Below are 25,643 nucleotides of genomic sequence, written 5' to 3' on the forward strand. Positions count from 1 at the left end.
AGTTCCTGCACAGCCCTTTGTGTGCATGATCTCACTTCTTTATCTCCCAAGCCCACCAAGGTTGCCCTGCTGTTTCCCCCATTTGTAGAGCAGAATCAGGTACAGAGAGGTTGAGTGCGCAGTCTAAGGCAGCTCAGACTGGCACTCAGACTTCAAATCCCAATGCTGCTGCTGCTGTTGCTTCTTTGTCATCTTCATCTCCTTCCTTTTTTTCATGGTGCTAGGAATCAAACCTAGGGCCTTACAAATGCTAATCAAGTGTTGTACTACTAAGCTATATCCGCAACTCTCCAGCTTTTTATCATTCTCCTGCCGCTGTCACCATCCATGACCTGAACTTTCTTCTTTGCCTTTTCTTTAGCTGAGCCTCCACCTGGACTGTCTCTTTGTCTAGGGTCCACCTGCACACTCTTTGAAGCCTCTTCAGCATCTTCCTCATTTCCAGACCCTACTCAGTGTAAATGGCCCTCTCTTACTCAGCACTTGATCTTCTCTCAGCTGTCCAAGTATGTCTTTGGTACCATCAGTCATAAACATCTGACTTTCTCTCCAGAGAGGGAGTTGTCAAAGGCAAAGACCACATTGTCCTTGTCTCTGTGTCTTTTGAAGGAGAGTGGCCTGTCACAAGGCACATGTAGAGGGCAGCAAAGAAGTAGTATCACCTAGGACAGAGGATTACGTGGGGATCCTGGAAAACAAGGCTGGATGATAGTTGCTCTACTGTGAGGGGCCTTAGGCTGTGAGCAGGGGCTGCAGGAACACCAGGCTTGGATGCTGATGATGTTGAGGACGGTGTGAGGAGAGAGGGCCTGGTAGGCAGAGACTGCAGGTAGAGGCTAGATAGCGGTGGTGATAGTTGGGTGAGAGTTGAGGATGAATCTGAGGGAGGCATGAGGATGCAGTTGTGGGACCTGTGAGAAGCTGGCTGCGACGAGCATGCTTACTGCTGGAGCTGCACAGGCACCTCTGAGGTGTATGGCCTCTGAACAGGACATGTGAGAAGGCTGGGCCCAAGATGTTCACTCACCCTAAATGGTGGGAAGGAGTGATTCCCAAGTTGTCCACTTGGGTGGTGGTAGAAGGCCGTGGAGCTCCTGAACACTGCCTTCTGAGGTTGGAACTAGCTGGCCATTCAGCCTCAGGACATTCCTTAGAAGAACTCATCTATCCCTGTGAGGAATAAATCCACAGACTGGGAAAGGTGATAGGGTAGGGGCGGGAATAAGGGAAGCCAAATGGCACCTGATGTGGGGGTCAGTTGTCTGTGCTTTGCAACCATAGCTTTGTGACCTCAGGCCAGTCATTTGACTCTGTGTGCCTCAGTTTCCTCATCTGTAGCTGGTATGAGTCATACTAATCTTCTAGGCTGTGAGGATGCGATGAACACAGATGTAAGACCCTAGGAAGCAATGGGTGTCTTACTCATGACGGACCAGCAGGTGTATGAACATAGGCACAGACAGAACGATGCGCCTCCAAGGGAGGTGAAAGATGCCCTTGTACTGGCAGGCCTAGGACATCAGGGCAGGGATGCAGGGTCTTTTAGGTTAAGCGGTGTGAGTGGGCATTTCATGTCTTTGGCCTGGTTTTGGTCATCTTTTCTGAGACTGCTGGGTGTAGGCCTGGGTGTCTTGGCTGCTGGGTTGGGTCCAGAGTCCTGCCCACGGCAGCACCCTGGTTGCTAGTGGTCTCCAGCTGGTGACCTCTCAGAGAGGGTGGGGAGATGCTTGGGCTGTGTGTGTCCTTTTCACCTCAGAGGGTGCCACTGGCCCATTACAGGCTCCTTACCTGGTGAGTCAGGGAGCAGCTTCTGTGCCCTGGGCCTAACTCTGGGGTCAGTGCGAGGACCAGATGGATGGCCCCTTCCCAGCTCCCAATAGTAGTCAGCTGATTTAATGCAGCATGGCCAGTGTTGAGGTGTCTTTTGAGAGCAGGAAAGACACTTGACCTAACTTAGACCTGGCTGGCAGCCTTCTTGCTGCCACTGGGAAGGAAGGTCTGGACCCCAAGTGTCTGAGAAAAAGACTTTCCATCCTGTGGCCTGGTCTCTTTCAGTCCTATGGTAATGAGTTGGCCACATTCTTGGGCCCCATCTACTATCTCCACCCCTGTTCCTGCCCTACCTCTGGAGCAGGTTGGGGCTGTTTGGGATGGCCTCAACAGCATCCACCCTGGATGTTTGAAGAGGATGCTTTGGACCAGAGCTGCTGTGGTTGTGGGTGAGGGTAGATCAGGAAGGATGACCAGAGAAGCTGCAGTGATTGACCAGAAACAGCATGCCTGGGTGTCAAGGTCACTATGTTTGGAGCAGCAGGAGGGTGCTGTCCAGTGTGTATGATATGATATGTAGCAGGCTGAGCAGAGGAGGCTGCCATCCTTTCTTTGTCTTCCCTTAGTGTACACTAGGATGGCTCTCCAGGCATCGGAGCCTGGCACTGGTGATGGGGTGTGCCAGCAGATGACAGAACGCATGGTCTGTGTTCTCTTGCTGGCCAGCCTTGCCGTTCAGCCCTGCAGCCTTCATGGGGTTGGCTGCCAGAGGAGCTTTCACTGAGGAGCTTTGAGTACAGGAGCCCCAGTGTCACCCTTGGGTTGACCTCCCTTAGCCTGTGGTTCAAGAGAAGGAGGGACAGGGGATTTCCCATCTATGCCTCAGAGAATCTTGGTGCCCCTCCTCCTTGGGCCCCTTAAAGAGTACTGCCCAGTGATGCATGGCTGTACTGTTGGGATTAGTGGGGTGGGAAGGGGAGGGCACCCTCCCTCCTGTCTACTCTAAAGTGGGGCATTGTTCTGGTGGGGTAAGGAGCTCAGCCATTTCAGGTCACCCTTGTGTTCACAGTGCTTGAGTGAGTGGGGGACACTGGGTAAACTTGACAGAACCTCTTCCTCCTATGCAAGCCAGCAGCCAAGCCCCTGAAAGTACAGAGCTGAGGAAAAGGCTGAGGTCTCAGGAAAGGGGCTAGGTACTGTTGTTCACAGTAGAAACTGTGGACTTCTTCATGGTGTGTTCTTGGAGGAGGGCCTGCTGTGTCGGGTGCTCCCCAGGGCTCTGGAAGCTGCTCTGCACTTCTGACGGAGAAACCTGTTTGCTTGTGGGGTGTGAGTAGGGCTGGGTGTGGGGAGAATAGTCATGTGTGCATGCAACAAGCCCTAATTAGGCTGTGGTCTGGCCAGGTTTGGAGCCTGCCATCAAGCCCAGCCTACTGACAGGTGCACCAGTTGTCAAGAGGTGGTAGGGTGGGGGTTGTAGAGGAAGGGAGGTCCTAGGGGTTCCTATGCAGGCTCCAGGATCAGGCACAGATCTTCCCAGAGAAGGAACACTGTGACCTGAGTTCCTAAGGGCAAGCCTGGAGCTCAGGAGAGATGCCTGCTTGGCTGGTTCCCCTATCCTCCCTCATGAGACAGTGGGGGCACTCGTAAGAGTGGTGATCAGGGTTAGCTCTTCAGAGTGTGGGCCCCTCAGAGGATTTTAAGTCTGAGTTGCAAGAGGAAGTTGGATTTCATACTATGAATGAGATAGGAGAAGGCGATGGTGGATGATGATAATCCCCTTTATGCTCACTCCCTTGGGGGGAGAAGCTACTGAGAGCAGCCTTCTGAAGAAGACTGCTCACCCTGCCTGAACTGAGAGGGAGACTGTAGAGCAGAGGCTCCTGTCCCTGTCTTACACCCCCTCTTCCTTGTTCCGCCTGCTGCCTCGTGGCAAGAACTGGGTGAGCCCTGGGTGCCAGCCAGGGCTGGGCCCAGATGGTGGTTTGAGGCTGAGCACAAGGAAGCCCTTGGCAGAGTGGGGTGGGGGAAGCCACGGCTCAGGGAGGGTGTGTGTGTGTATGTGTGTGTGTGTGTGTGTGTGTGTGTGTTGCATGTGTGAGTATGCCGGCTGGGGTCTGTTGAGGGTGGCTCTTAGGGGTGGGACCCCCTCATGGGGTCTTCATCTTGGTGGGACAGGTCTGCAGATGTGTGTAGGTAGGCATGGCACCAGCAGACACTTGTCCCCTTCTTTTTTGCTGCCTGCAGAGTATCAATACTGGGGGGAGGGGAGCAGGAAGCTGAGGTTTTGTGAGTCAGAATCAGCCCCTCATCACCCCACCACCCTTAGCTCAGCAGCACCCTGCCTGATGCTCACATCCTTGGTGTTGCCTTCATGATTCTTCAGGGCCCAAGGTCTTAGACCCACTCTTCTGGTTTTAGAGGATCTGAGGAATGTGTCTTGTAAGCTGCTGGGGATCAGCTCCCCTGTGCGCAGATGGATCAGGCTGGATGGATGTGAGGCTGCATCCCTTTAGGCCCTCGAAGGCTGTGCACGGTGGTTTACTGGGAATGAAGGTGAAGGTGGGGTTCCAGGGAGAGGCTTTTCGTTGAGCATCCTCCCCGTGCTGTCTGCCTCTGCCGCTTCTGCTGGTAGGGGCAGCAGTGTTGCTGTGGGGGCCTCTGAGTTGTGAGTGTGAGAGGTGAAAATGAGGAGGCATTTGTCTTTCCTACCATATCCTGCTCCACCCTCTGAGTCCTGTGAGGCAAGTGGAGCACTCACCTGGCAGGGGCTGGGTCCTGAGTGCCCCCCTGTTGTGGCCTTTGGCATACCTTCTGGTTTGGCATTGTAGGGGTTATCCACAGGCAAGGCTTCCACCTCAGTAGCATGGATTGCATCCATGTGGCCTTGACACTTGACAGGAAGCAGTGCCCTGGGCATGGTAGTAAAGGGGTGCAGGTCCGAAGACTTAGGGGAACATAGGTTCCAAAGAGCAGGACCTTGCTGAATCCTCCCTCCTGAGATCTGTGCTGGGATCATCTCTGAGGGGCTGGGGATAGATAGCAATCTGGGACTGTGGGCCTGGATGGTCCCCTCCCTCCAGCACAAGGGGACCGAAGCTTCTCATTAAACCCCACATAGATAACAAGTGTGAATCCTATGCATTCCCAGCATGGGCCCAGGGTGGGTGGGTGACATAGAGTTCGGGAGTGCCCAAATACGTCCTATACACCAGACATACCCACTGTCTGTCTGGAGGTCATTGTCCAGCTTTTGGAGTTGTTGGGGCTGATGCCTAAGTCAGGGTTGCCATGGTGGCAGATGCTGAGTGGGCTGTGGGACAGCTGTTAACTGTGGCCCCTAGGGAGGCCTGGCTGGTCTGTGGCAAGGGGAGAACTCTGGCACATGGTGCTGAGAGGGTGGGCAGGACATGGGAAGGGGTGGGGGCAATGGGGACTTACAGAGATCTGGGGCTTCTCACTGCCCTCTGGTGGCCCTGGGGTTTGTGGTTGCCTTGGCTTCTCTACTCAGAACTATTTATAGGGAAACAGTAGGTCTGAGAGAGCTAGTCTGGTGCCAGATGAGGAGGGGACTTTTCCATACTGGGCTTTGAGGCCTTGGCCAATTCTGGCAGGAGATTGGGGTGGGTTCTCTGACCACCTGCTTCTTTCCTCAGGGAGTGGGGAAGGCCAGGGCCAGATCCTGCAGCGCTTCCCAGAGAAGGACTGGGAGGACAACCCCTTCCCCCAGGGCATTGAGCTGGTAAGTCAGGGAGACAGGCCCATCCTTGCTGAGCTGGTACAAGGAAATATAGACCTGCTGTGGAGAGTAGGGGTGGCCGGCTTGACTGTTGGGGTGCTTGGTGCTCACATCACTGTGTTATATTTTCAAGTGCTCCCAGCAGTCGGCACCATGCCCTTCCTGGGCCTCACCCTAAGTGGTGAGGCCGGAGGCTGTTACTCCTTTCACCAGGAGGGGTTGAGGCCCAGAGGGTGTCCCCAAAGCCACATAATGAGGCATTGCCTGTGTGCCCTGGAATTCCAGGCCCTGGCAGTGCTGATGCTTGGGAGTAGGTGTGCTGGGGCAGGTGGGCTATTTCCTGCTGCGGGTGTGGGTGCAGGCAGCTGACTACTGAGCCCTCCCTGCAGTTTTGCCAGCCCAGTGGGTGGCAGTTGTGTCCCGAGAGGAACCCACCGACCTTCTTTGTTGCCGTCCTCACTGACATCAACTCTGAGCGGCACTATTGCGCTTGCTTGACCTTCTGGGAGCCAGTGGAGCCCACACAGGTCAGCTAGGGGGCTCTGGGGTACAGCATGTGTGAGGATGAGCGCTTGGGCCATGGGCAGCTCCCTCTGCCTCTGGGGGTGTCTCCTACCCTGCAGAGGCCAAAGTTTCTAGTGGGCTGGGTCTCTCTGAGTCACCTGTGTCCTCCACCTGGGCTCATGGGACGAACCTGACGAGAGCCGGGAGCATGGGCTTCTGTCAACAGGAAGCAGTGTGCACCACTGAGGATGCCGTGGAGAGGGAGGAGGAAGCTGATGAGGGAGGCCAGGTGCAGCTATTGACTACAACATCAGCCCAGGCTGGCCAGCTCTTTGCTCCAAAGACCCTGGTGCTGGTATCACGACTGGACCATGCGGAGGTGTTCAGGGTGAGGCGGGCCACCAGGGCAGCGAGGCAGGACTGGGATGTTCCTGTTGGCAGTGCCACCATTCCATGTCTGATACATTGCAGAATAGCCTTGGTCTCATCTATGCCATCCACGTGGAAGGCCTGAACGTGAGCCTGGAGAATGTGATTGGGAACCTGCTGACATGCACTGTCCCTCTGGCTGGGGGATCACAGGTAGGTATTGAGAACAACTGGTGATTCCATGGCATAGGTCTTCCTGGTGCATTCAGGGGTGTGGGGGCCTGGTGGGCACTCCGTGTTCAGTGGCTGAGCATGGCCCAACACCTTGGGCACTTCTTTCTCCTCTTGGTGCCAGCACTCGTCATCTGTTCTTGGCCCCTGCCTGCTCACCTGGCTCTTGTAATCTGTTCCTTTGGGCCTAGCGTCTTTCTGTTCATTCTTGGGTGTGTGCCTGTCTCTGGATGTCAGTGTCAGCTTATCTGTCCGCTCTCTGCTGTGTGCCTTGTGTGCCAGAGGTGTCTAACTGTGTCTCTCTGCCTGTCTGTCCTGTGCAGCTGGACTCTGTTGAGGAAGGAGCGGTATGGATACTTTGTTTCTTCTGCCCACCCAGGCCCTGCCCATACCCCAGGTCAGAGGCAGCCACCCCCTGCCTTGAGTTTTCTCTGCAGCACTGTTCAGCCAACAGTCAGGGTGTGACCTTTCCCTCCAGCCATCCAGTCAGTCCCATCTCTGGGTCTGTCAGTTCACCAGGGCCCACCTGGCACCACAGAGCTCTGGGCTGATTTGGGCCTCGTCAAACTGCTGAACTCTGGTCCTTTTCTTTCCACAGAGAACCATCTCTCTGGGAGCTGGTGACCGGCAGGTCATCCAGACCCCGCTGGCTGACTCACTACCTATCAGCCGTTGCAGTGTAGCCCTGCTTTTCCGTCAGTTGGGTGAGCCTGCTGCAACTTCCTGTCCTTAGGACTGGTGGCCAGAGGTGTGGTTCTCACTCTGGGGGGTTCCAGGGCCCTCACCAGGCCTGTCCTCTTTCTTTAGGCATCACCAATGTGCTGTCTTTGTTCTGTGCTGCCCTCACGGAGCACAAGGTCCTCTTCTTGTCCCGGAGCTACCAGCGGCTTGCAGATGCCTGCAGGGGCCTCCTGGCACTACTGTTCCCTCTCAGATACAGGTGCCCCTCTGCTTGGCCCCTCCACCCGTCCCTCCTAGCCCCTCCACCCAGCCTTATCCTCTGGGACTCACTGTGTACCCTGGGACCTGTTGCAGCTTCACCTATGTGCCCATCCTGCCAGCACAGCTGCTGGAGGTCCTCAGCACACCCACGCCCTTCATCATTGGGGTCAACGCAGCCTTCCAGGCGGAGACCCAGGAGCTGGTAAGGGCTGTGGTTTGTGTCTGCCTTACTGCTTAGGCCTGCAGGCCCCTGATCACTTGCTCGCTTTGGTCCACAGCTGGACGTGATTGTTGCTGATCTTGATGGAGGGACAGTGACTGTCCCTGAGTGTGTGCACATTCCACCCCTGCCGGAGCCACTGCAGAGCCAGACCCACAATGTTCTGAGCATGGTGAGGGCAAGGGCCAGATTGAAGCTGGAGATTACAGCCTGTGGGGAGCCATTGTGTAGCAACAGGGGGAGTCCAGAGCCTAAGGCTCACTGTGTCTTTCCCCTTGCTTTCTGCTTCTACCACAGGTCCTGGATCCAGAGCTGGAACTGGCTGACCTTGCCTTTCCCCCCGCCACGACGTCCACTCCCTCCCTGAAGATGCAGGTATAGGTCTTTGGACACCCCATCCTGTCATCTCAGTTCTGTCATGGCTGATGGCAGGGCTGATGGTGCATGCACATTGCACATTGCACATGGCACTTTCAGGCCAGGTTGGGCTTTTATAGCACAGGCAGTTGGTTATATAGCAGGTGTGGGCAAGGTATAGGGTGCAGATGGAGGGGCCAGGACTTGGCATCCTGCCACCAGTGTCTCTGGGGGTCACTAGCAGGAGGGACTTGTTCAGCAAGTGTGGAGGAATTGCTTGGCTGTGTGGCATACTGTGGGAGGGGCAGAAGGAGACCACAGAGGTGACTGAGAAGCCTCGCTCCCAGCTTTGGGTGGGAGTGGGGAGAAGCACCCAGGAGCCTGGCACTCACCTGCATTCACCTGTGTTCCCAGGACAAGGAGCTCCGAGCCGTCTTTCTTCGGCTTTTTGCTCAACTCCTGCAGGGCTACCGATGGTGCCTGCACATTGTGCGCATCCACCCAGAGCCTGTCATCCGCTTCCATAAGGTGGGCTGGCAGGTGGCGTGGGGATAGAGGAGTGGAGTGGTAGGTGAATGCTCGGTATACCCTGAGTGGGTGCCCTTTTGGTGTTCCCCAGGCAGCCTTCTTGGGCCAGCGTGGGCTGGTGGAGGATGATTTCCTAATGAAGGTGCTGGAGGGCATGGCCTTTGCGGGCTTCGTGTCGGAGCGCGGGGTCCCCTACCGCCCCACGGATCTATTTGATGAGGTGCATCCCACCCCCACCTGTCTACCTCCCCCGCCATATGCTCACCTGCCCTAGTCTCACCCTGCCTCCTGTCCCCCCCCAGCTGGTAGCCCATGAGGTGGCAAGGATGCGTGCAGATGAAAACCACCCGCAGAGAGTTCTGCGTCATGTTCAGGAACTGGCAGAGCAGCTCTATAAGAATGTACGGTATGCGGCCTGATGGGAGGATGTGGTGCCACCCTGGCCCACACCCATTTGCCATTGTCTGCCTTTCTACCCCAGGAGAACCCATATCCAGCTGTGGCGATGCACAAGGTGCAGAGGCCAGGTGAGGCCAGTCACCTGCGGCGGCCACCCCGACCCTTCCCCCGGCTGGATGAAGGCACCGTGCAGTGGATTGTGGACCAGGCTGCAGCTAAGATGCAGGGTGCACCCCCAGCTGTGAAGGCCGAGAGGAGGACCACTGTGCCCTCAGGGCCCCCCATGAGTGTGTAATGGGGATGGGAGGGGAGAACATGCCCCAAGAAGGGACTGGGAGTGGGCTCTTGTGAGGGTGTGTGTGTCCTGTCCCCACAGCTGCCATACTAGAGCGGTGCAGCGGGCCACATGTCAACAGTGCCCGCCGGCTGGAGGTGGTGCGAAACTGCATCTCCTACGTGTTTGAGGGGAAGATGCTTGAGGCCAAGAAGGTGAGGTGTGCAGTGAGGGGCCCCCCAACTTCAGTTCAGGACAGCAGCCTCAGAGGAGGCACAGGCCTTGCCTCTAGTGCAATGGATGCTGGGCCTGCCCTGGAGACTCTGCTCACATGCAAGTTGGCTGGAGGTGGATGGATTGGCAGGAGGATAGGTGGGCACCAGGTCTCCTCTCCTTGATCTCAGTGGGCAGTGGGACAGGCCTTCCAAGAAGGCTCAGCAAGGTGGGGTTGTATACATTTTTAGAACTTAGAAAACCTTAAGATTTCTATTAATTTTCTTCTGCATCCTTCTGAAAGACTGTAGACCTGTGTGTGTTGTGTCTAACTTAATAGAAAACAAAACCCACTCACATGCTGTTTTGCCTCTGTGATAATTCACGTAACACTTTTGGGATCCTTTTTTTTCCTTCTCTCTGTTTTTCTCTTGATATCAGGGATTGAACTTAGGGGAGCTCAACTACTGAGCCACACCCCAGCCCCTTTTTCGTATTTTATTAGAGACAGGGTCTCACTGAGTTACTTAGGGCCTTGTTAAGTTGCTGAGGTTGTCTTTGAACTTGCAATCCACCTGCCTCAGCCTCCCCAGCCTCTGGAATTATAAATGTGCGCCACCGTGCCTGGCTGGGATTCTGTTTGACAGCCAGTTTGAGTCTTTTCGCAGCTGTGTGGTGTCTCCTGTGGTTTTATGGTGAATGACCGTAACAATAGCTCAAGCTTGAGCCCTCTTTTGGCCTGGCCTGTGCTGGGAGCCCTATGATGCTCAGGCCCATGTTTCAGATACTGAGCCCTAACAGACTGAGCAGGTCTGGGCCTCAGGCCTCTTCAGAGCACGCGTGCACTCAGCTGTGTCCTGTCTTCCTGGGTTCTCACTTGTGGACTGCTGGGTCTGCTGGAGGTTTTCATCTCTTTTGGTCTGTGTGGTCTTTGGGTTTTCTGTGCGTGGTGGAGCTTCTGGCCTTCTGTAGGCCTGCTGCTTCCTCCCTCTGTGGGACTCCCCCCATCCCTCCCTCTTTGCCCTCAGCCCCTTGTTCCCCTTACCCTGCTCCCAGCTGCTTCCGGCCGTGCTCAGGGCTCTGAAGGGACGAGCTGCCCGTCGCTGCCTGGCCCAGGAGCTGCACCTGCACGTGCAGCAGAACCGGGCGGTCCTGGATCACCAGCAGTTCGATTTTGTCGTCCGTATGATGAATTGCTGCCTGCAGGTGAGGCCAGACCCCTATCCTGCCAGTGATGTGGCATGTGAGTGCGGTGAGCATGGGTTCCTGGGTTTCCCGGGACTCTTGCAGTTGGGAGAAACTCTTATCTTTAGGTGAGAATGAAGAGAGAGGGTGGGATGGGATCCTTGGTCTGTAGGAATGACAGGAACAGGGAGAGTCCTTGTTGGAGAAAGTGTGGGGCTGACTTTGGAACCTCTGAGGCCATCCTGGGGATCTGGGGCCAACGTTCTAGGCAGCCGGGCTGGAAGGTGCTGGTCTGTGGGGCCACAGAGATGTGATTGGAGACGGGTACTGTCTGGGAGAGGGGCAGGCATCCCTTTTGCCCACTGCTCTGCCCACAGGACTGTACCTCCCTGGACGAACATGGTATCGCAGCTGCTCTGCTGCCCCTTGTCACAGCCTTCTGCCGGGTGAGTGCTGGAGGAGTCCCAGTTTCTTCCTTGGCTCCTTCTGGACCATGTTCAGTGACCTCCCCAATTTACCCCTGCAGAAACTGAGCCCAGGCGTGACACAGTTTGCCTACAGCTGTGTGCAGGAGCACGTGGTGTGGAGCACCCCACAGTTCTGGGAGGCCATGTTCTATGGAGATGTGCAGACCCACATCCGTGCCCTCTACCTGGAGCCCTCTGAGGACCAGGCTCCCTCCCAGGTGCGCAGGATTTCCCGGGCAGGGAGGAGGGCAGCTCACCCCTGGCTCACTCATTGTGGTGTCATGGCAGGAGGCTGGGGAGGCATCATCCCAGGAGGACCAGCGCTCTGCCCTGGATGTGGCTTCTGAACAGCGGCGCCTGTGGCCAACTTTGAGCCGCGAGAAGCAGCAGGAGCTGGTGCAGAAGGAGGAGAGCACGGTGTTCAGCCAGGCCATCCACTATGCCAACCGCATGAGCTACCTCTTGTTGCCCCTGGACAGCAGCAAGAGCCGTCTTCTAAGGGAGCGGGCAGGGCTGGGCGACCTGGAGAGTGCCAGCAACAGCCTGGTTACCAACAGGTGGGGGCAGGGTGGGGTGGGGAAGAGTGGGCTGGTCTGTGGGCAGGTGGGCTTGTACCCACACATCCCTCCTTGCCCAGCATGGCCGGCAGTATGGCTGAGAGCTATGACACAGAGAGTGGCTTTGAGGATGCAGAGACCTGTGACGTGGCTGGGGCTGTGGTCCGCTTTATCAACCGCTTTGTAGACAAGGTCTGCACAGAGAGCGGCGTCACCAGTGACCATCTCAAGGGGCTGCATGTCATGGTGCCAGGTATGGGGTTTTGGCACAGAAACACTTTCTCAGAGGGGGGTTGCCAGGGCCCAGGCATGAGCACTGTTTTCTCTCAGACATCGTCCAGATGCACATTGAGACCTTGGAGGCTGTGCACCGTGAGAGCAAGAGGCTGCCCCCCATCCAAAAAGTGAGTTGGGGCCAGCCAGGTTGTGGTGGGCACGAGGGGCTTGGACTGTGTCCTGAGATGCTGCTTCTGTCTCTGAGTAGCCTAAGCTGCTGCGGCCACGCCTATTGCCTGGTGAAGAATGTGTCCTGGATGGTCTGCGTGTGTATCTGCTACCCGATGGGCGTGAGGAGGGTGCAGGTGGTGGTGCAGGGGGCCCTGCACTGTTCCCAGCTGAGGGTGCCGTCTTCCTCACCACATACCGGGTCATCTTCACGGGGATGCCCACCGACCCGCTGGGTGAGCCTTCAGACCCTTTTTCTGGCGGTGCCCTCTCCTCCCTGTGAGGTCTTTGGGTGGATATAGCACTGTCCCTGCCTCTCCTGCCCCTTTCTCAGGGGTATGAGATGCCTGTGGGTGATGGGTGCCCATCTGCGACTTCCCACCTACCCACAACCCCTGTAGCTGTAGCACCCTGAGATCTGTGACCCTGTTTCTTTTCCCTCCTTTTGACTCTGCTGGGCCTGTTTTAGTGGGAGAACAGGTGGTGGTCCGCTCCTTCCCGGTGGCTGCACTGACCAAGGAGAAGCGCATTAGTGTTCAGACCCCGGTGGACCAGCTCCTGCAGGATGGCCTGCAGCTTCGCTCCTGCACATTCCAGGTGGGTGGCTTTCCCCTAGCCAGCCAGTCCTCTAAGCTGGTTTTCACCTGTGACCTGGCAAGTGTGTTGTCAGTGTGGGTCCCTCTCCTTGGGTGTCAGTGTCACATCATCTGCTTACTTGACATGCTGGCCTTTGGATCCTTGCCATTTCCTCGGGTGCTGACCCTTGTCTGTGTCTTGGGTGTGCTGGGCAAGCTGAAACCTCGTCCAGCAGCTGGAACTTGGCAGTTGACACATACACTGGACTCTTGAGTATTTGGGCATGAGGCCTTCCCTTAAGGCTCACCCGCTTCTGTGGCACAATCGCTGTGAGAAGAGAGTCCAATCTCTCAGCAGCATTAGAGTTAGGGAGGGTCCTGGTGGCCACTCAGACCCCTGAGGGCTTCTTTGTCTGACACAGCTGCTGAAAATGGCCTTTGACGAGGAGGTGGGGTCTGACAGCGCCGAGCTCTTCCGCAAGCAGCTGCATAAGCTGCGTTACCCGCCAGACATAAGGGGCACCTTTGCTTTCACCCTGGGCTCCACCCACACATCTGGCCGGCCATCCCGGGTTGCCAAGGACAAGGGTCCTTCTCTCAGGTACAGATTCAGGGCCAGGGCAGCTGGGCACCAGCTGTGTGCTTTCCTCAGTCTTCCCAGGTGTGACTAAAGCTTCATACCTCCTCTTTTCACCTCTGCTGTCTGTTTATACCCCAGAACCTTGTCCCGGAACCTGGTTAAGAATGCCAAGAAGACCATGGTGCGGCAGTATGTTACTAGGAAGAAGTACAACCCCCCTGGCTGGGAGCAGCGGGGCCAGCCACCCTATGAGGACCAGGAGGATGAGATCTCAGGTGGGGGCAGAATGAGGGTGTTCTGGGTAGTCTTTGTGGGCAATGAATCCTGTGGAGGACACAAGGCAGGGTGGGTGGTTTCTGGATTGTGACCCTTGTGTGCTGGCCTGCAGTGTCAGAGGAGCTGGAGCCCAGCACGCTGACCCCATCTTCAGCCCTGAAGCCCTCGGACCGCATGACCATGAGCAGCCTGGTGGAGCGGGCATGTTGCCGAGACTATCAGCGCCTTGGCCTTGGCACCCTGAGCAGCAGCCTGAGCCGGGCCAAGTCTGAGGCTTTCCGCATCTCCCCAGTCAACCGCATGTATGCCATCTGCCGCAGGTGAGGGTTGGCCAGGACACTCCAGGAGGATGCGGTCAAAGCTGCTTGGGTATCTTCCTGGCCTGTTGTGGGCCCCGCCGTGGTTCCTGGCCAAACAAGGAAGGTGGAAGGGGGAAGGTAGAGGGTTGGGCTTCTGGGCTTGGTGGGGGGCACCCAGCTGAGCACAAGGTCTGGAAAGCCCCTTTGACCCTCTTGTACTGGGAGCCAGGAACTTGCTCCTTTGGTCTTCTCGACGGGCTCTTGACCTGCTCGGCCTAAGCTCTGTGGGGAGGATGTGGGGCAAGGCGCAGAACTGCCCTCACAAGGCCTCTGCCTCCTGCAGCTACCCGGGGCTGCTGATCGTTCCCCAGAGCATCCAGGACAATGCCCTACAGCGTGTATCCCGCTGCTACCGCCAGAACCGCTTCCCCGTGGTCTGCTGGCGCAGCGGGCGCTCCAAGGCTGTGCTGCTGCGTTCCGGGGGCCTGCATGGCAAGGGTGTCGTTGGCCTCTTCAAGGCCCAGAATGCACCTTCTCCAGGTACCCTTCCTTGGTTCCATCTCATGTCTGTCCCATCTCCCTCCACCGTACACCTCCAACTCCTGCTCCTCTTCCAGGCCAGTCCCAGGCAGACTCCAGCAGCTTGGAGCAGGAGAAGTACCTGCAGGCCGTGGTTAGCTCCATGCCCCGTTATGCAGATGCGTCAGGACGAAACACGCTTAGTGGCTTCTCCTCAGCCCATATGGGCAGTCACGGTAAGGGTGCTTGAGGGTGGGCAGTGAGCATGGGTGAGGAGGATGACTGGGGGGCAGTGGCAGCATTTATGGTGAGCAGGCCAGTGAGCGGAACAAGTGTCCTTGGTCAGGGACGTTTGGTATTGAATGAATAGGGGCCCCTTCTTGGCACTGGGGACAAGGAAGGAGGCCTGCCCAAACCAGGTGAGTGTCTTGAGGCTCTGCCTGCTTTGGCCATGAGTCTGTCTACCTTCTTAAACCACAACTTTTTTTTTTGTGATGCTGGGGATTGAACCCGGTGCCTTATGCATGCAGGGCAGGCGCTTTACCAGCTGAGCTATGTCCCCAGCCCCTAAACAATAACATGCTGCCAGAGCCTCCTGGACAGCCCAGGCCCTGAGGTGTTTGAGGCCTGTTCTTCCCACCCATCTCCTACCCTGCCCCCTCCCAGTGCTGCTCTGCCCACTGCTTGGCCTTCACCCTCATCTGTCCTAGAGGTGTCTTGTCTGCATTGGTCTCACTGTCCCTGTTATCCCCTCCCCTGCACACACTGAGGTCGATCTGGGTCAGGCTGTGTCCCCCACTGAGCCCTGCTCGTGAGGCACCCATAGTTCTCCCTGCTTAGGAGCAGGCATTGTCATACCCGCCTGTCCCCATGAGGTGTCTCTGTTTTGCAAAGGAGGCAGCAGGCAGGAGGTCAGGTGGGTACCTGGGGCCATCCTTGGAGCCCTTGCCCTTGCTGCTCTGGGCACTGGTTGTAGGCTGGGCCGTCCTTATGGCTGACCCCAGCTCAGAAATGCCAAGAATGTGTGGTCATATATATTCTGCCCAATGCACTGTCCACATGGTGGTTGGGAGGGAAATTGTGGGTGCTGAGTATCAAGAGAAGCTTTTAGGCAGAAGATAAAACTGTTGTTTCCTGGAGGGACACAAAGGGCAGTTCTGTAGGGCACGGGTGTTCAATGAAGCAGAAGGTGGCTCTTCAGGACTCACCCTTCCCCCCCAAGGGCAGCTGCTTCCTGGGTCCTTCCCCCACATGCATAACTGAATCCCTCCCATCAGTGACCCGTCTCCATGCTCCTACCCAGCCTGGCCCCGTCTTCCCACAGTGTCTTCCTGTGCTCTCACCCTGTCGCGCTGATCTTCTTGGCCTGGCTGATGGATGCTGACATTCTAGAGGGTTGGTTCTCAGGCTTATGATGCTAGCCACCCTCTGGCATACCAGGCCAGTGTGTGTCATCTGCCCACAGGGTCCTGGTGCTGGGATGTCTTCTCTTAGCACCGGGTCATGAGATTCAGGAGGCTTCTGCACTGGAACCTGCAGAGTGCACCCTCCTCAGGCCAGCCTGCCTCCTCTGCTGATGGGACTGGGGTGTGAGCCGATTCACACACAGCCCTGGAGCCACCTGTCCTGTGCTGTGTACTCAGGAGGTGGTAGATGCCACAACAGGTGTCTGCTCCCAGGCCCTCAGTCCTGCTCTTGAGTTGATGGGGTTGTGTTTCCTCTGCTGGACCTCAGCTCCTGGGAACACAGTGCAGTGTGCTGCTGGTTTTCTGGGGCTGGTAGGAGCTTCTGCAGGCCGAGCCGTCCTGCAGCCTGGTGCCACCTGCCTTGGGGAGCTAACCACCCAGCTCTGCAGTCCTTGCCTGCAGCCATCTGCCCTCCCTCTGCCCTCCCTCTGCCCTGGCCTTTCTCACTGTTAATCCTGTGGGTCTCACCCATGCTCGGTGGTGCTCCTTTGACCATCTGTGTCTCATTACTATTTGCTGGGCACTGGGGACAAGGATGGGCAGTGAGTGCCTTCATGGTCACCGGAGACAGTATCCCAGAGACCGGCCTGATGCACCCACCCTCGCTCTTCCATCAGAAATACCTGCTTTCTCAGGACCAGGGCTGTAGCTCAGTGGTAGAGTGCTTGCCTAGCATGCATGAGGCATTGGGTTCGATCCTTGGCACCACATAAAAACAAACAAATAAAGGTATTGTGTTCATCTACAACTAAAAATATATATAGATTAAAGAAAAAGAAATACCTGCTTTCTCTCTGATTATGTATGTTTTATAATCACTGGGTGTTCGTGCCTTCCTACTCCTGCCAGGAATCCTGAGGGTCACCTGCAGGCAGCATCCTTGCTTCAGGACGAGTCAGTTTCCATAGTGCCTGCACCTTCCCTAGTGTCCCTTGGGCATCCCTGACCATCCCCCCTCATTGCCCAGTAATGAACAGGGACAGCTGTAGAGAAAACCAGCATCCTAAGCAGGCTGCTGCTCTCACTGCAAGGTTGGGCGACTGCCACCCGCAGTATGGGGTTGTCAGCATGCGGGGCCCGCAGGCTGAATTGTGCGTGGCTATGGTGGCCACTGGAGTGACTGGGGATGTTGCCCTACCTTTCTGTCTGCATGAGGCCTTTGTGGAGGCAGGTGAGCCTCTAGGTCCTTCCCAGTCAGGCAGCATGCCAGGCTCCTGGCCACACTGTCCCAGCTGTGAGTCTGCCTGGTGCTGCCTGGGGCTCAGATCTGCCTGTGTCCTAGACTGAACTGCCCTCTATCTCTGGGCCTGTTTTCTCTGTCTTTCCTGGAAGGATCCAGGCTTCCTCCAGGCCGTGCCCCTGAGCCCCTCCTGTTGCTGTGTCTCGGGTGAGGCCATTGCATGGCTATGTGTTGAGAGCACTTCTGGGCAGGGCCTGTCATACAGGTCCCTCCCCAGCTTGAGAGAGGAGGTTCTGGGACACAGCCTTCAAGGAGGGACCTGAGGGCAAGATTTCTGTCTATAGGGGAGGAGAGAGATGTCCAGAGGAGATTCCATCTCCTGGCCGCATGGCTGTGGGCCCTCTGCTGCCTGGGGGAGGCCCCTTGCCTGGACCAGACAAAGGCTCTTTGCTCGCCTGAGACTCGGGACTTGGCGCTGCCAACCTCTGCTGGTTCCAGGGTTCCCCGGAGGGGGGATTGGTGGGAACCTCTGACCTGTAGACTCCTTGAAGCTGCACACCCCAGGCCAGGGGCCAGACCTGAGCTTTCTCTCTGCTGTGCCCCCAGTGCCCAGCCCCAGAGCAAGGGTCACCACGCTGTCCAACCCCATGGCGGCCTCGGCCTCCAGATGGACTGCGCCCCGAGGTACCGTACCGGGGGCTTCTCCTTTACCTGGCCCTGATGGCCCCCAGTGTGGACTGAGCTGTCTTGGGCACTAATGTCCCCTTCCATGCCTGACACTAACGGCCTACCCTCTAGCCCCAGTACTTACCTGCCTGACACCCAGGTCCTGCCCCAGACACTAACACAGGCCACCCCACGTGTCTCAGCATCTGTGTATTCTAGCCCTCCTCCCTCACACTGCCCTCCCGGGGGCCTGTTGGCCATCCACCCCACCCTGGGAGCCCAGCCCCCTCCTTGGAGGCCAAGCCCAGCCGGCCCAGGTAAGTGGTGCCCTGGCCCCACTCTGGCACTCACCTTTTCTCTCTTCCACAGGTAAGCGGGGCAGTGTCCGGGCCAGTGGGCGCAGTGGTGGGCTTGGTGCCGATGTGGGTTCCCGGCTAGCCGACAGAGATGTCCTGAGTCCCCCACAGGCCAATGGGGCTCCCCCTGACCCGGGCTTTCTGCGGCCCCAGCGTGCAGCTCTTTACATCATTGGAGACAAAGCTCAGCTCAAGGTACCTGAGGTAGGAGCATGGGGCCGGGTGGGGGCTCAGGCCTGGGCACGTCTCAGTGCCTGGCCTCCTCCCAGGGTGTGCGGCCAGACCCCCTCCAGCAGTGGGAGCTGGTGCCCATCGAGGTATTTGAAGCAAGGCAGGTGAAGGCCAGCTTTAAGAAGCTGCTGAAGGCCTGCGTCCCGGGCTGTCCTGCCACCGACCCTGGCCCAGCTTCCTTCCTGCGCTCGTTGGAGGACTCCGAGTGGCTGATCCAGGTCTCTGCGCTGCTCCTGCCCTTCTGCCCACCTGGGTTCTAGGCCTGCAGCTTCACTGGAGCTGAGTGAACAGGGATCTAAATTTGCTTGTTTGACAGTTTGGGGCCCCAGGAGAAGATGGTGGTGATGGCCACTTCCCACGTAGGGTCTCCTGGGAGGCATCTGGGATCTGGGCTGGTAGGGTCTACAGTGAGACTAGAGTGTCCAGGGCAGCCTACTAGGCTCAGGTGGACTGATGGCCCATGCAAAAGATGGCTTGTGGGACATTCTGCCTCTGTACTGTCTTTGGGAGGTGGGGTTGGGCACTGTTTCACTGGGAACTTGTGAATGCTAGAGGACTTAGGGATGGGTCCTTCAGATAACCCTAGAACAGGGTCTTTGCTGAATCTGCCTCCTTGGTCCTAGGGGTCCTGGGAGGAGGAAGCTGTGGTCAGAATAGCCAGAGCAGGGCTCTTGTCCAGCCTCTTGTGGGTACTCTGGGCATGGTCTTTGGGGCCTGGTCAGGATGGGGAACGAGGGCTGCCTGTCGCTGCAGATCCACAAGCTGCTGCAGATATCGGTGCTGGTGGTGGAGCTCCTAGACTCGGGCTCCTCTGTCCTGGTGAGCCTGGAGGACGGCTGGGACATCACCACCCAGGTGTGCAGCAGGTACAGTGGTGGGGACTGGCTGTGGTCCCCAGGGTACCTCCCTAACCAGTGGGTGGTGCCTGCAGGTGGTGTCCTTGGTGCAGCTGCTCTCAGATCCCTTCTACCGCACGCTGGAGGGCTTCCGCCTGCTGGTGGAGAAGGAGTGGCTGTCTTTCGGTCATCGCTTCAGCCACCGTGGGGCTCACACTCTAGCAGGACAGAGCAGTGGCTTCACGCCTGTCTTCCTGCAGTTCCTGGACTGTGTGTACCAGGTGGGTAGTGGCCTTATGGTTGGGCATGGCTGTGCTTCCTGAACTCTGACCTCTGCCCCTGCCCCACATAGGTCCACCTGCAGTTCCCCATGGAGTTTGAGTTCAGCCAGTTCTACCTCAAGTTCCTCGGTTACCACCATGCGTCTCGCCGTTTTCGGACCTTCCTGCTGGACTCTGACTATGAGCGCATTGAGCTGGGTATGTCCCGTGGGCCGGGCGGCTGTGTGGGGGCGGGGCCCTGACGGAGCCTCACCCTGACCTCACCCTGACCTCACCCTGTGTAGGGCTGCTGTATGAGGAGAAGGGCGAGCGCAGGGGCCAGCTGGCCTGCCGGTCTGTGTGGGAGTACGTGGAGCGACTGAGCAAGAGGACCCCCGTGTTCTACAATTACATGTATGCACCTGAGGACACAGAGGTGAGCTGGGACCCGGCTGGGGCAGGGGCTGCTGCTGACCCAGCTTCTGAGTGTGAGGCTTGCCCCCAGGTCCTGCGGCCCTACAGCAACGTGTCCAACCTGAAGGTGTGGGACTTCTACACGGAGGAGACACTGTCTGAGGGCCCCCCCTATGACTGGGAGCTGGCCCAGGGGCCCCCTGAGCCCCCAGAAGAGGAACGGCCAGATGGAGGTGCTCCTCAGAGCAGGCGCCGCGTGGTGTGGCCATGTTATGACAGCCGCCCTCGAGTGCAGCCCGACGCCATCTCACGCCTGCTAGAGGTGCGTGTGCGCCCCTTGGGACCTGGGGTGACCATGGCTTCCGCGTCTCTGCCCCATGCCTTGTGAGTGTTTGCCTAGCAGTGAAGGGGAAGGTCCTTGTCACAAACCCCAGGTCTCAGGGCCTCTGCTCTGGGCATGTGTGCTTGCCCTTACCTGGTATATCAGCCTTTTGTCACTATGACAAAATATCAGAAATAGGCTCACTTATAAAGTGGAGGGATTTACTTAGTTTGGGAGATTGTTGAGTCAGCAGGGTCCTTCAGCTTTGTCACACCATGGCAGATGGCGATGGCAGGTGTGTGTGGAGACCCACGATCACACTCACAGGGAGCTGGGTGGGCTTGTGGCTTTAATAACCACCCTCTGGGGCCTGGGGTTGTGGCTCAGCGGTAGAGTGCTCGCCTCAGCATGCGTGAGGCACTGGGTTCGATCCTCAGCACCATGTAAAAATAGAGATATCGTGTCCACCTGAAACTAAAAAAAATAAATATTAAAAAGCAAAAACAAAAAAACACCCTCTGCTGACAGACTCAGCCCTCAGGACCCTAACCTTGAGGGCACACCCCTTTGACCCAAGAACGTCCTCTAGGCCCACCTCTTAGGTTCCAGCTCCAAAGCTTCCACTCGTGGGCCTTTGGGGAACAAACCACATCCACACCACGGCACCTGGTGTGGCATGGCACCTGTGCCCAGGATCTGTTCTCTCTGCCAGACTTTCTGTCCTGCCCGCCCTACGGCAAGCAGCAGCCCTCTGGATTCCTGCCGTGGAAGCTCAGGGCTGATGCTTAGGTCTTTGGTATCCCTGGCTCTGCCATCTTTGGTGGGGGTGTCTGTTTGTCACCAGACCCAGAATCCAACAGGGCAGAGTCGCTGGCGAGGGAAGCACGCAGGGAGCGAGCTGGGTGACCTGTGCTTCCCCGGGCAGCGCAGCGCCAGCACGTCCTGCCTGTGGTGCTGGCTCCCTAGGTGGTCTTCAGAGGGCCTGAGCGGTCAGCAGGGGTGGCCTCTGATCCTGACCACGGGGACGTGTACCCATTCCCCCGGGGTGGCTGTGTGGCCTTGGAGATTTGAGTAACTCAGAGTTGGTTTCCTCAGGAAGTGGGGTTGCCTGTCTGGCAATGAGAGGTGCTGAGGTGGGCCTGCACAGTCACGTGGTGACCCGCTGTGGAGCCTGGTGCACGGGTCCCTCTTTACTCAGGGCTCATGGAGTCGGTTTTTGGGTGAATGTGACCGTAAGCCTGAGAGCAAGGTAGAGTTCCTCTTTATTTTGGGCAGTCCTGAGTGTCTTAGAGTCAGTTTGATCTGATGTCATTAGAGCCACTTAGCTCTTTTATGGCATAATTGTTATTTTTGTTTTAGTCGACTTTATATTTTAAAGACATTAAGGAGGGCTGAGGTTGTGGCTCAGTGGTGGAGTGCCAGCTTGGCATGCATGGGCCACTGGATTCGATCCTCAGCACCACATAAAAATAAAAAGATATTGTGGCCACCTAAAACTAAAAAAGAAATTAAGAGGAAAAAAGCTTCCTATTTCTGCCATTTCCAATATTCACTATTCTTTTTTTTTTTTTTTTATAGTTGTAATTGGACACAATACCTTTATTTATTTTTTTATGTGGTGCTGAGGATCGGACCCAGGGCTTCACGTGTGCTAGGCAAGTGCTCTACCACTGAGCCACAACCCCAGCCCAGGATTTTACCTCTTGACCGAAGGTCTGCTGGTCATAAAATTCCCTCAGCTTCTGTTAATCTGAAAACATCTTCATTGTGCCTTCCTGCCTCTATTCTGTGTGTGTGTGTGTGTGTGTGTGTGTGTGTGTGTGTGTGGCGGGGAGAGTTACGGTGCTCAATCACTGAACCACGTCCCCAGCCCTTTTTATTTCTAGTGTGAGACAGGGCCTTGCTAAGTTTCTGAGGCTGGCCTTGAACTTGCAGTTCTCCTGTCTCAGACTCCCAAGAGGCTGGGATTGCAGGCGTGGCCACCATGCCTGGCGCCCACTGTTTTGTTAAAGGGCATTTTCTCTGGACTCAAGAGTTCCAGGTTGACAGGCTCCGGACGTCTAGAAAGCCCTCTTTGGCCCACCTTGCCTCGAGCAGCAATCAGTGCTCAGTTACTCCCCACAGCTGTCCCTGTGAGCTGACCCCTGAGCTGAGCTGTCTCCTTTCTCCTTGAAGGTTTTTTCTTTATCTTTGGTTGCAGCACTTTGGCCATCGTGTGGTTTTCCTTTGTGTCACCCTGTTTTGAGGCTTGGTAAGCTTCTCTGCTCTGTGAGATGGTCATCTTCTTGCCATTTCTCTTTTTACTTTCATCTTGTTTTTTTCCTCTATGCAGTTCCTTTTGAGTGATTTCTTCTACCGTTATCTTCAAGTTCATCACTCTTATGTTTAGTGTTCTAAAGTCCGTCTAAGGAAATTCTCATCTTGTATATTTTACTTTAAAGTTCTAAAGTTTCCATTAAAAAAAATTGTTTTAGATTTTTTGCAGTGTTGAAGGTCAAACCTAGGGCTTCACTCATGCTAGACTATCACTTTACCACTGAGCTACATCCCCATCCCTACTTTTCTGTGGCTCCCTGGTTGGTGTGTGTCCAACCTGTCTTGTTTGGGGTCTGTAGTGCTTCTGATATATTGATATGTCTGCTTTCTCTTTGTAACATTCATTCATTCATTCATTCATTCATTTGCAATGGTGAGGAATATGTCTGGTTTGAAAATTTTTTCATTTTTTTACTTTTTTTTTGTACTGGGAATTTAACCCAGGGGCAGTTTACCACCACTGAGCTACCTCCTCAGCCCTCTTTATTTTTAAATTTTGAAAGAGGGTCTTACTACTGTATTTCTTTTCTGTATTTTCCCTTCCTTTTGTCTTCTCATACTCCAATCTGGATGTTTTTTTTTCTGAATAACACTTTGTTTACTGATTCTGCCCAGGAACTGCAGCGGCTGGAGACAGAGTTGGGTCGACCCCCGGAGCGCTGGAAGGACACCTGGGACCGAGTGAAGGCTGCGCAGCGCCTGGAAGGCCGGATACATGGACGTGTGAGCAGGAGTGGGCATGGGGGGCTGGGGGGAGGGGGCCTGTGCAGGCGGCGCAGGCCGCCTAGCCCTGATGCCAACCCCTCTCCTATCTCCAGGGCACCCCCAGCTCCTTACTTGTGTCCAGCGTGCCCCACCACCGCCGCTCGCTGGGCGTATACCTACAGGAGGGGCCTGTGGGTTCCACCCTGAGCCTCAGCCTGGACAGTGACCAGAGCAGTGGCTCGACCACGTCCAGCTCCCGCCAAGCTGCCCGCCGCAGCACCAGCACCCTGTACAGCCAGTTCCAGACGGCCGAGAGTGAGAACAGGTCTGAGAGGCAGTGGGAGCTGGGGCCTCGGATCCCAGGGATGCCTTTGAGGAGTTACTTCTTTGGGTGGAAGGTCTTAGGGGGAAACCATGTGGTGGCCCAAGGCTAAGGGGCTTGAGATGTAGATCCACAGACTTGAGGGCTGGGGGCAGGGACCAGACGAGGTTGAAGCCCTGCAGAATCCATCCCACCCCTTGTGCCTGGGGTGCCCCTTTGCTGTTACCCCGTGTGTGGCTGCTTCCCTGAGACCCCAAGACTGGTGTTGTGGGAGGACCCTCCATCTCTTTTCTGAAGATAGTCGTCCTTCCGGGCCAGTTTTGTAGGATGAGGGCCCTGGTCTTACCCAGGTGGGGGCAACTGCTGGGGCCTAGGCTTAGCTGGACCCTGACAGCCAGCCTGGCCCTGGTCCTGCTGCCAATGCAGGTCCTACGAGGGCACCCTGTACAAGAAGGGGGCCTTTATGAAGCCCTGGAAGGCCCGCTGGTTCGTGCTAGACAAGACCAAGCACCAGGTGAGTGAAGAGTGGCGGGAGGAGCCCGGCGGGGACAGGCCACCCTGACTGTGACACACACACACCCCCCCCCCCCCAGCTGCGCTACTATGACCACCGAGTAGACACCCAGTGCAAAGGTGTCATCGACTTGGCGGAGGTGGAGGCTGTGGCACCTGGCACGCCCACCATGGGTGCCCCTAAGACTGTGGACGAGAAGGCCTTCTTTGACGTGAGCCTCTGCCCGGGCTTGGGAGGTGGGAGGGAGGACTCTCCACAGTGGTAGCGGCCGTGGAGTCAGCCACCACCCTTTCCCAGGTGAAGACCACGCGTCGCGTTTACAACTTCTGTGCCCAGGATGTACCCTCGGCCCAGCAATGGGTGGACCGGATCCAGAGCTGCCTGTCGGACGCCTGACCTTCCTGGCCCTGCCTGGGCTGCTCTGCTTCCAGTCATTACAGACCACTAGGGGTGGGCAGGGCCGCCCCGGCCATGTTTACAGCCCCGGCCCTCGACAGTATTGAGGCCCTGAGCCCCCAGCACTTGTGTGTACAGCCCCCGCCCCGCCCTGCCCGGCTGGCTCTAACTTATTGTTGTGTCATGGCTGAGTGCCGTGCCGGGTCGCGGCCATGGTACAGCCCTGCAATGGGCCTGTAAATAGTCCACCCCTGCCCCGCCCTGTTGGTGTGCTGGCCCCGGCCGGCCAGCCACAGGTGAACTGTTTCTAGAACCAGAGTCTATATAAAGAGAGAACTAACGGCTGCTCGTGTCCCTGCTCACCCACGCCCCTCCAGCCAGTGGTCCAGTGCCCCACATGCCCTTGGCCTTGCTCCATCCCTGGGTCTACCACGTGGGTGGGGAGGCCGCAGCTTTCTTGTGAGCCTTTCTTGGTGCCGGGCGCACTCACCTCAGGGTCCAGGGTCTGGGAGCAGATCTGGTCTTGGGAGGGTGGCTTAATCAGGACCTTGCTTGATGTGTGGACCCTGATCCCTGAGGCCTCAGGAGTGGGCCTGGGGCTGGCATCCCAGAGGGAAGGCCCCTGTCCCTATCTATCTTAGCAGCCCTGGGACCAAGGTTAGCAACAGGGGGGCTGGGTCCTACACAGCGGGTGTGGGTCTGTGGGAGGGACAGGGGAGAGTGGGCTCCCAGGAGTTGCAGGTCCTCAGGCAGAGTGAGGGCTGGGGCCCACAGGGACCTTGGGGTCTCAGTTCTTGGGGCTCTTGCTGCCAACGCCCACCCTGCCTGAGGTCCCCTCTCAGGCTTGGTGATCCCTGCTGCTGGGGGGTTACTCTTCAGTTGACCAAGTCCCATCGGGACCAGGTTTTACCACGGGACCACTGGGGCCCAAGATGGGCAGAAGGGGGTGGACGTGGCAAAGGTTGAGGCAACGTTTGAGTGGCCGCTGTGTGGGGTGATGGTCTCAGGTGGTGGCGACTGTGGCCTGATCCGAGGGCTGGTGGTGTGAGAGCAGCCTGTGGCTGTAGTGCTCATGGAGCAGCTCACCTCTTACCAGGGAGCTGGAGTCACAGCACGGGGTGGGGGGCACTCAGGGTCTCAGGACTCAGAGGGTGAGGGGCTGAGGCACTGCTGGGAGAGAGCTTTACTCCCAAGCGAGGGCAGGTTGGGGG

At 56.9% G+C, this 25,643-nt stretch overlaps 1 protein-coding gene across 1 annotated transcript; it reads left to right on the forward strand.

Moving 5' to 3' along the window:
- The first annotated feature begins 6,245 nt into the window (after positions 1-6,245).
- Positions 6,246-24,777, forward strand: Sbf1 (SET binding factor 1). The gene is made up of 39 exons (XM_048803176.1): positions 6,246-6,401; positions 6,490-6,595; positions 6,937-6,960; positions 7,212-7,317; positions 7,421-7,553; positions 7,649-7,757; positions 7,834-7,947; positions 8,073-8,150; positions 8,547-8,660; positions 8,752-8,880; positions 8,963-9,061; positions 9,142-9,346; positions 9,436-9,548; positions 10,603-10,752; positions 11,109-11,177; positions 11,258-11,416; positions 11,487-11,755; positions 11,836-12,008; positions 12,086-12,159; positions 12,240-12,435; positions 12,669-12,796; positions 13,197-13,375; positions 13,493-13,629; positions 13,743-13,950; positions 14,273-14,469; positions 14,547-14,684; positions 17,701-17,778; positions 18,130-18,311; positions 18,386-18,565; positions 19,101-19,202; positions 19,279-19,464; positions 19,536-19,662; positions 19,749-19,879; positions 19,949-20,179; positions 23,111-23,218; positions 23,314-23,525; positions 23,949-24,036; positions 24,116-24,247; positions 24,334-24,777. The coding sequence occupies exons 1-39, from the start codon at positions 6,385-6,387 to the stop codon at positions 24,430-24,432; spliced, it is 5,280 nt and encodes a 1,759-aa protein (XP_048659133.1). The 5' UTR covers positions 6,246-6,384; the 3' UTR covers positions 24,433-24,777.
- Positions 24,778-25,643: the final 866 nt, after the last annotated feature.

Source organism: Marmota marmota, unplaced genomic scaffold, assembly GCF_001458135.2.
Source record: "Marmota marmota marmota unplaced genomic scaffold, marMar, whole genome shotgun sequence".
Classification (NCBI taxonomy): Eukaryota; Metazoa; Chordata; class Mammalia; order Rodentia; family Sciuridae; genus Marmota; species Marmota marmota.

Bases quoted from the DNA above. Each gene is read 5' to 3' on its own strand.
- Sbf1 (XM_048803176.1), top strand. The intron at 9,062-9,141 runs GTACGGTATGCG...TTTCTACCCCAG, and splicing joins CAGAGCAGCTCTATAAGAAT to GAGAACCCATATCCAGCTGT. The intron at 19,663-19,748 runs GTATGTCCCGTG...CACCCTGTGTAG, and splicing joins CTATGAGCGCATTGAGCTGG to GGCTGCTGTATGAGGAGAAG.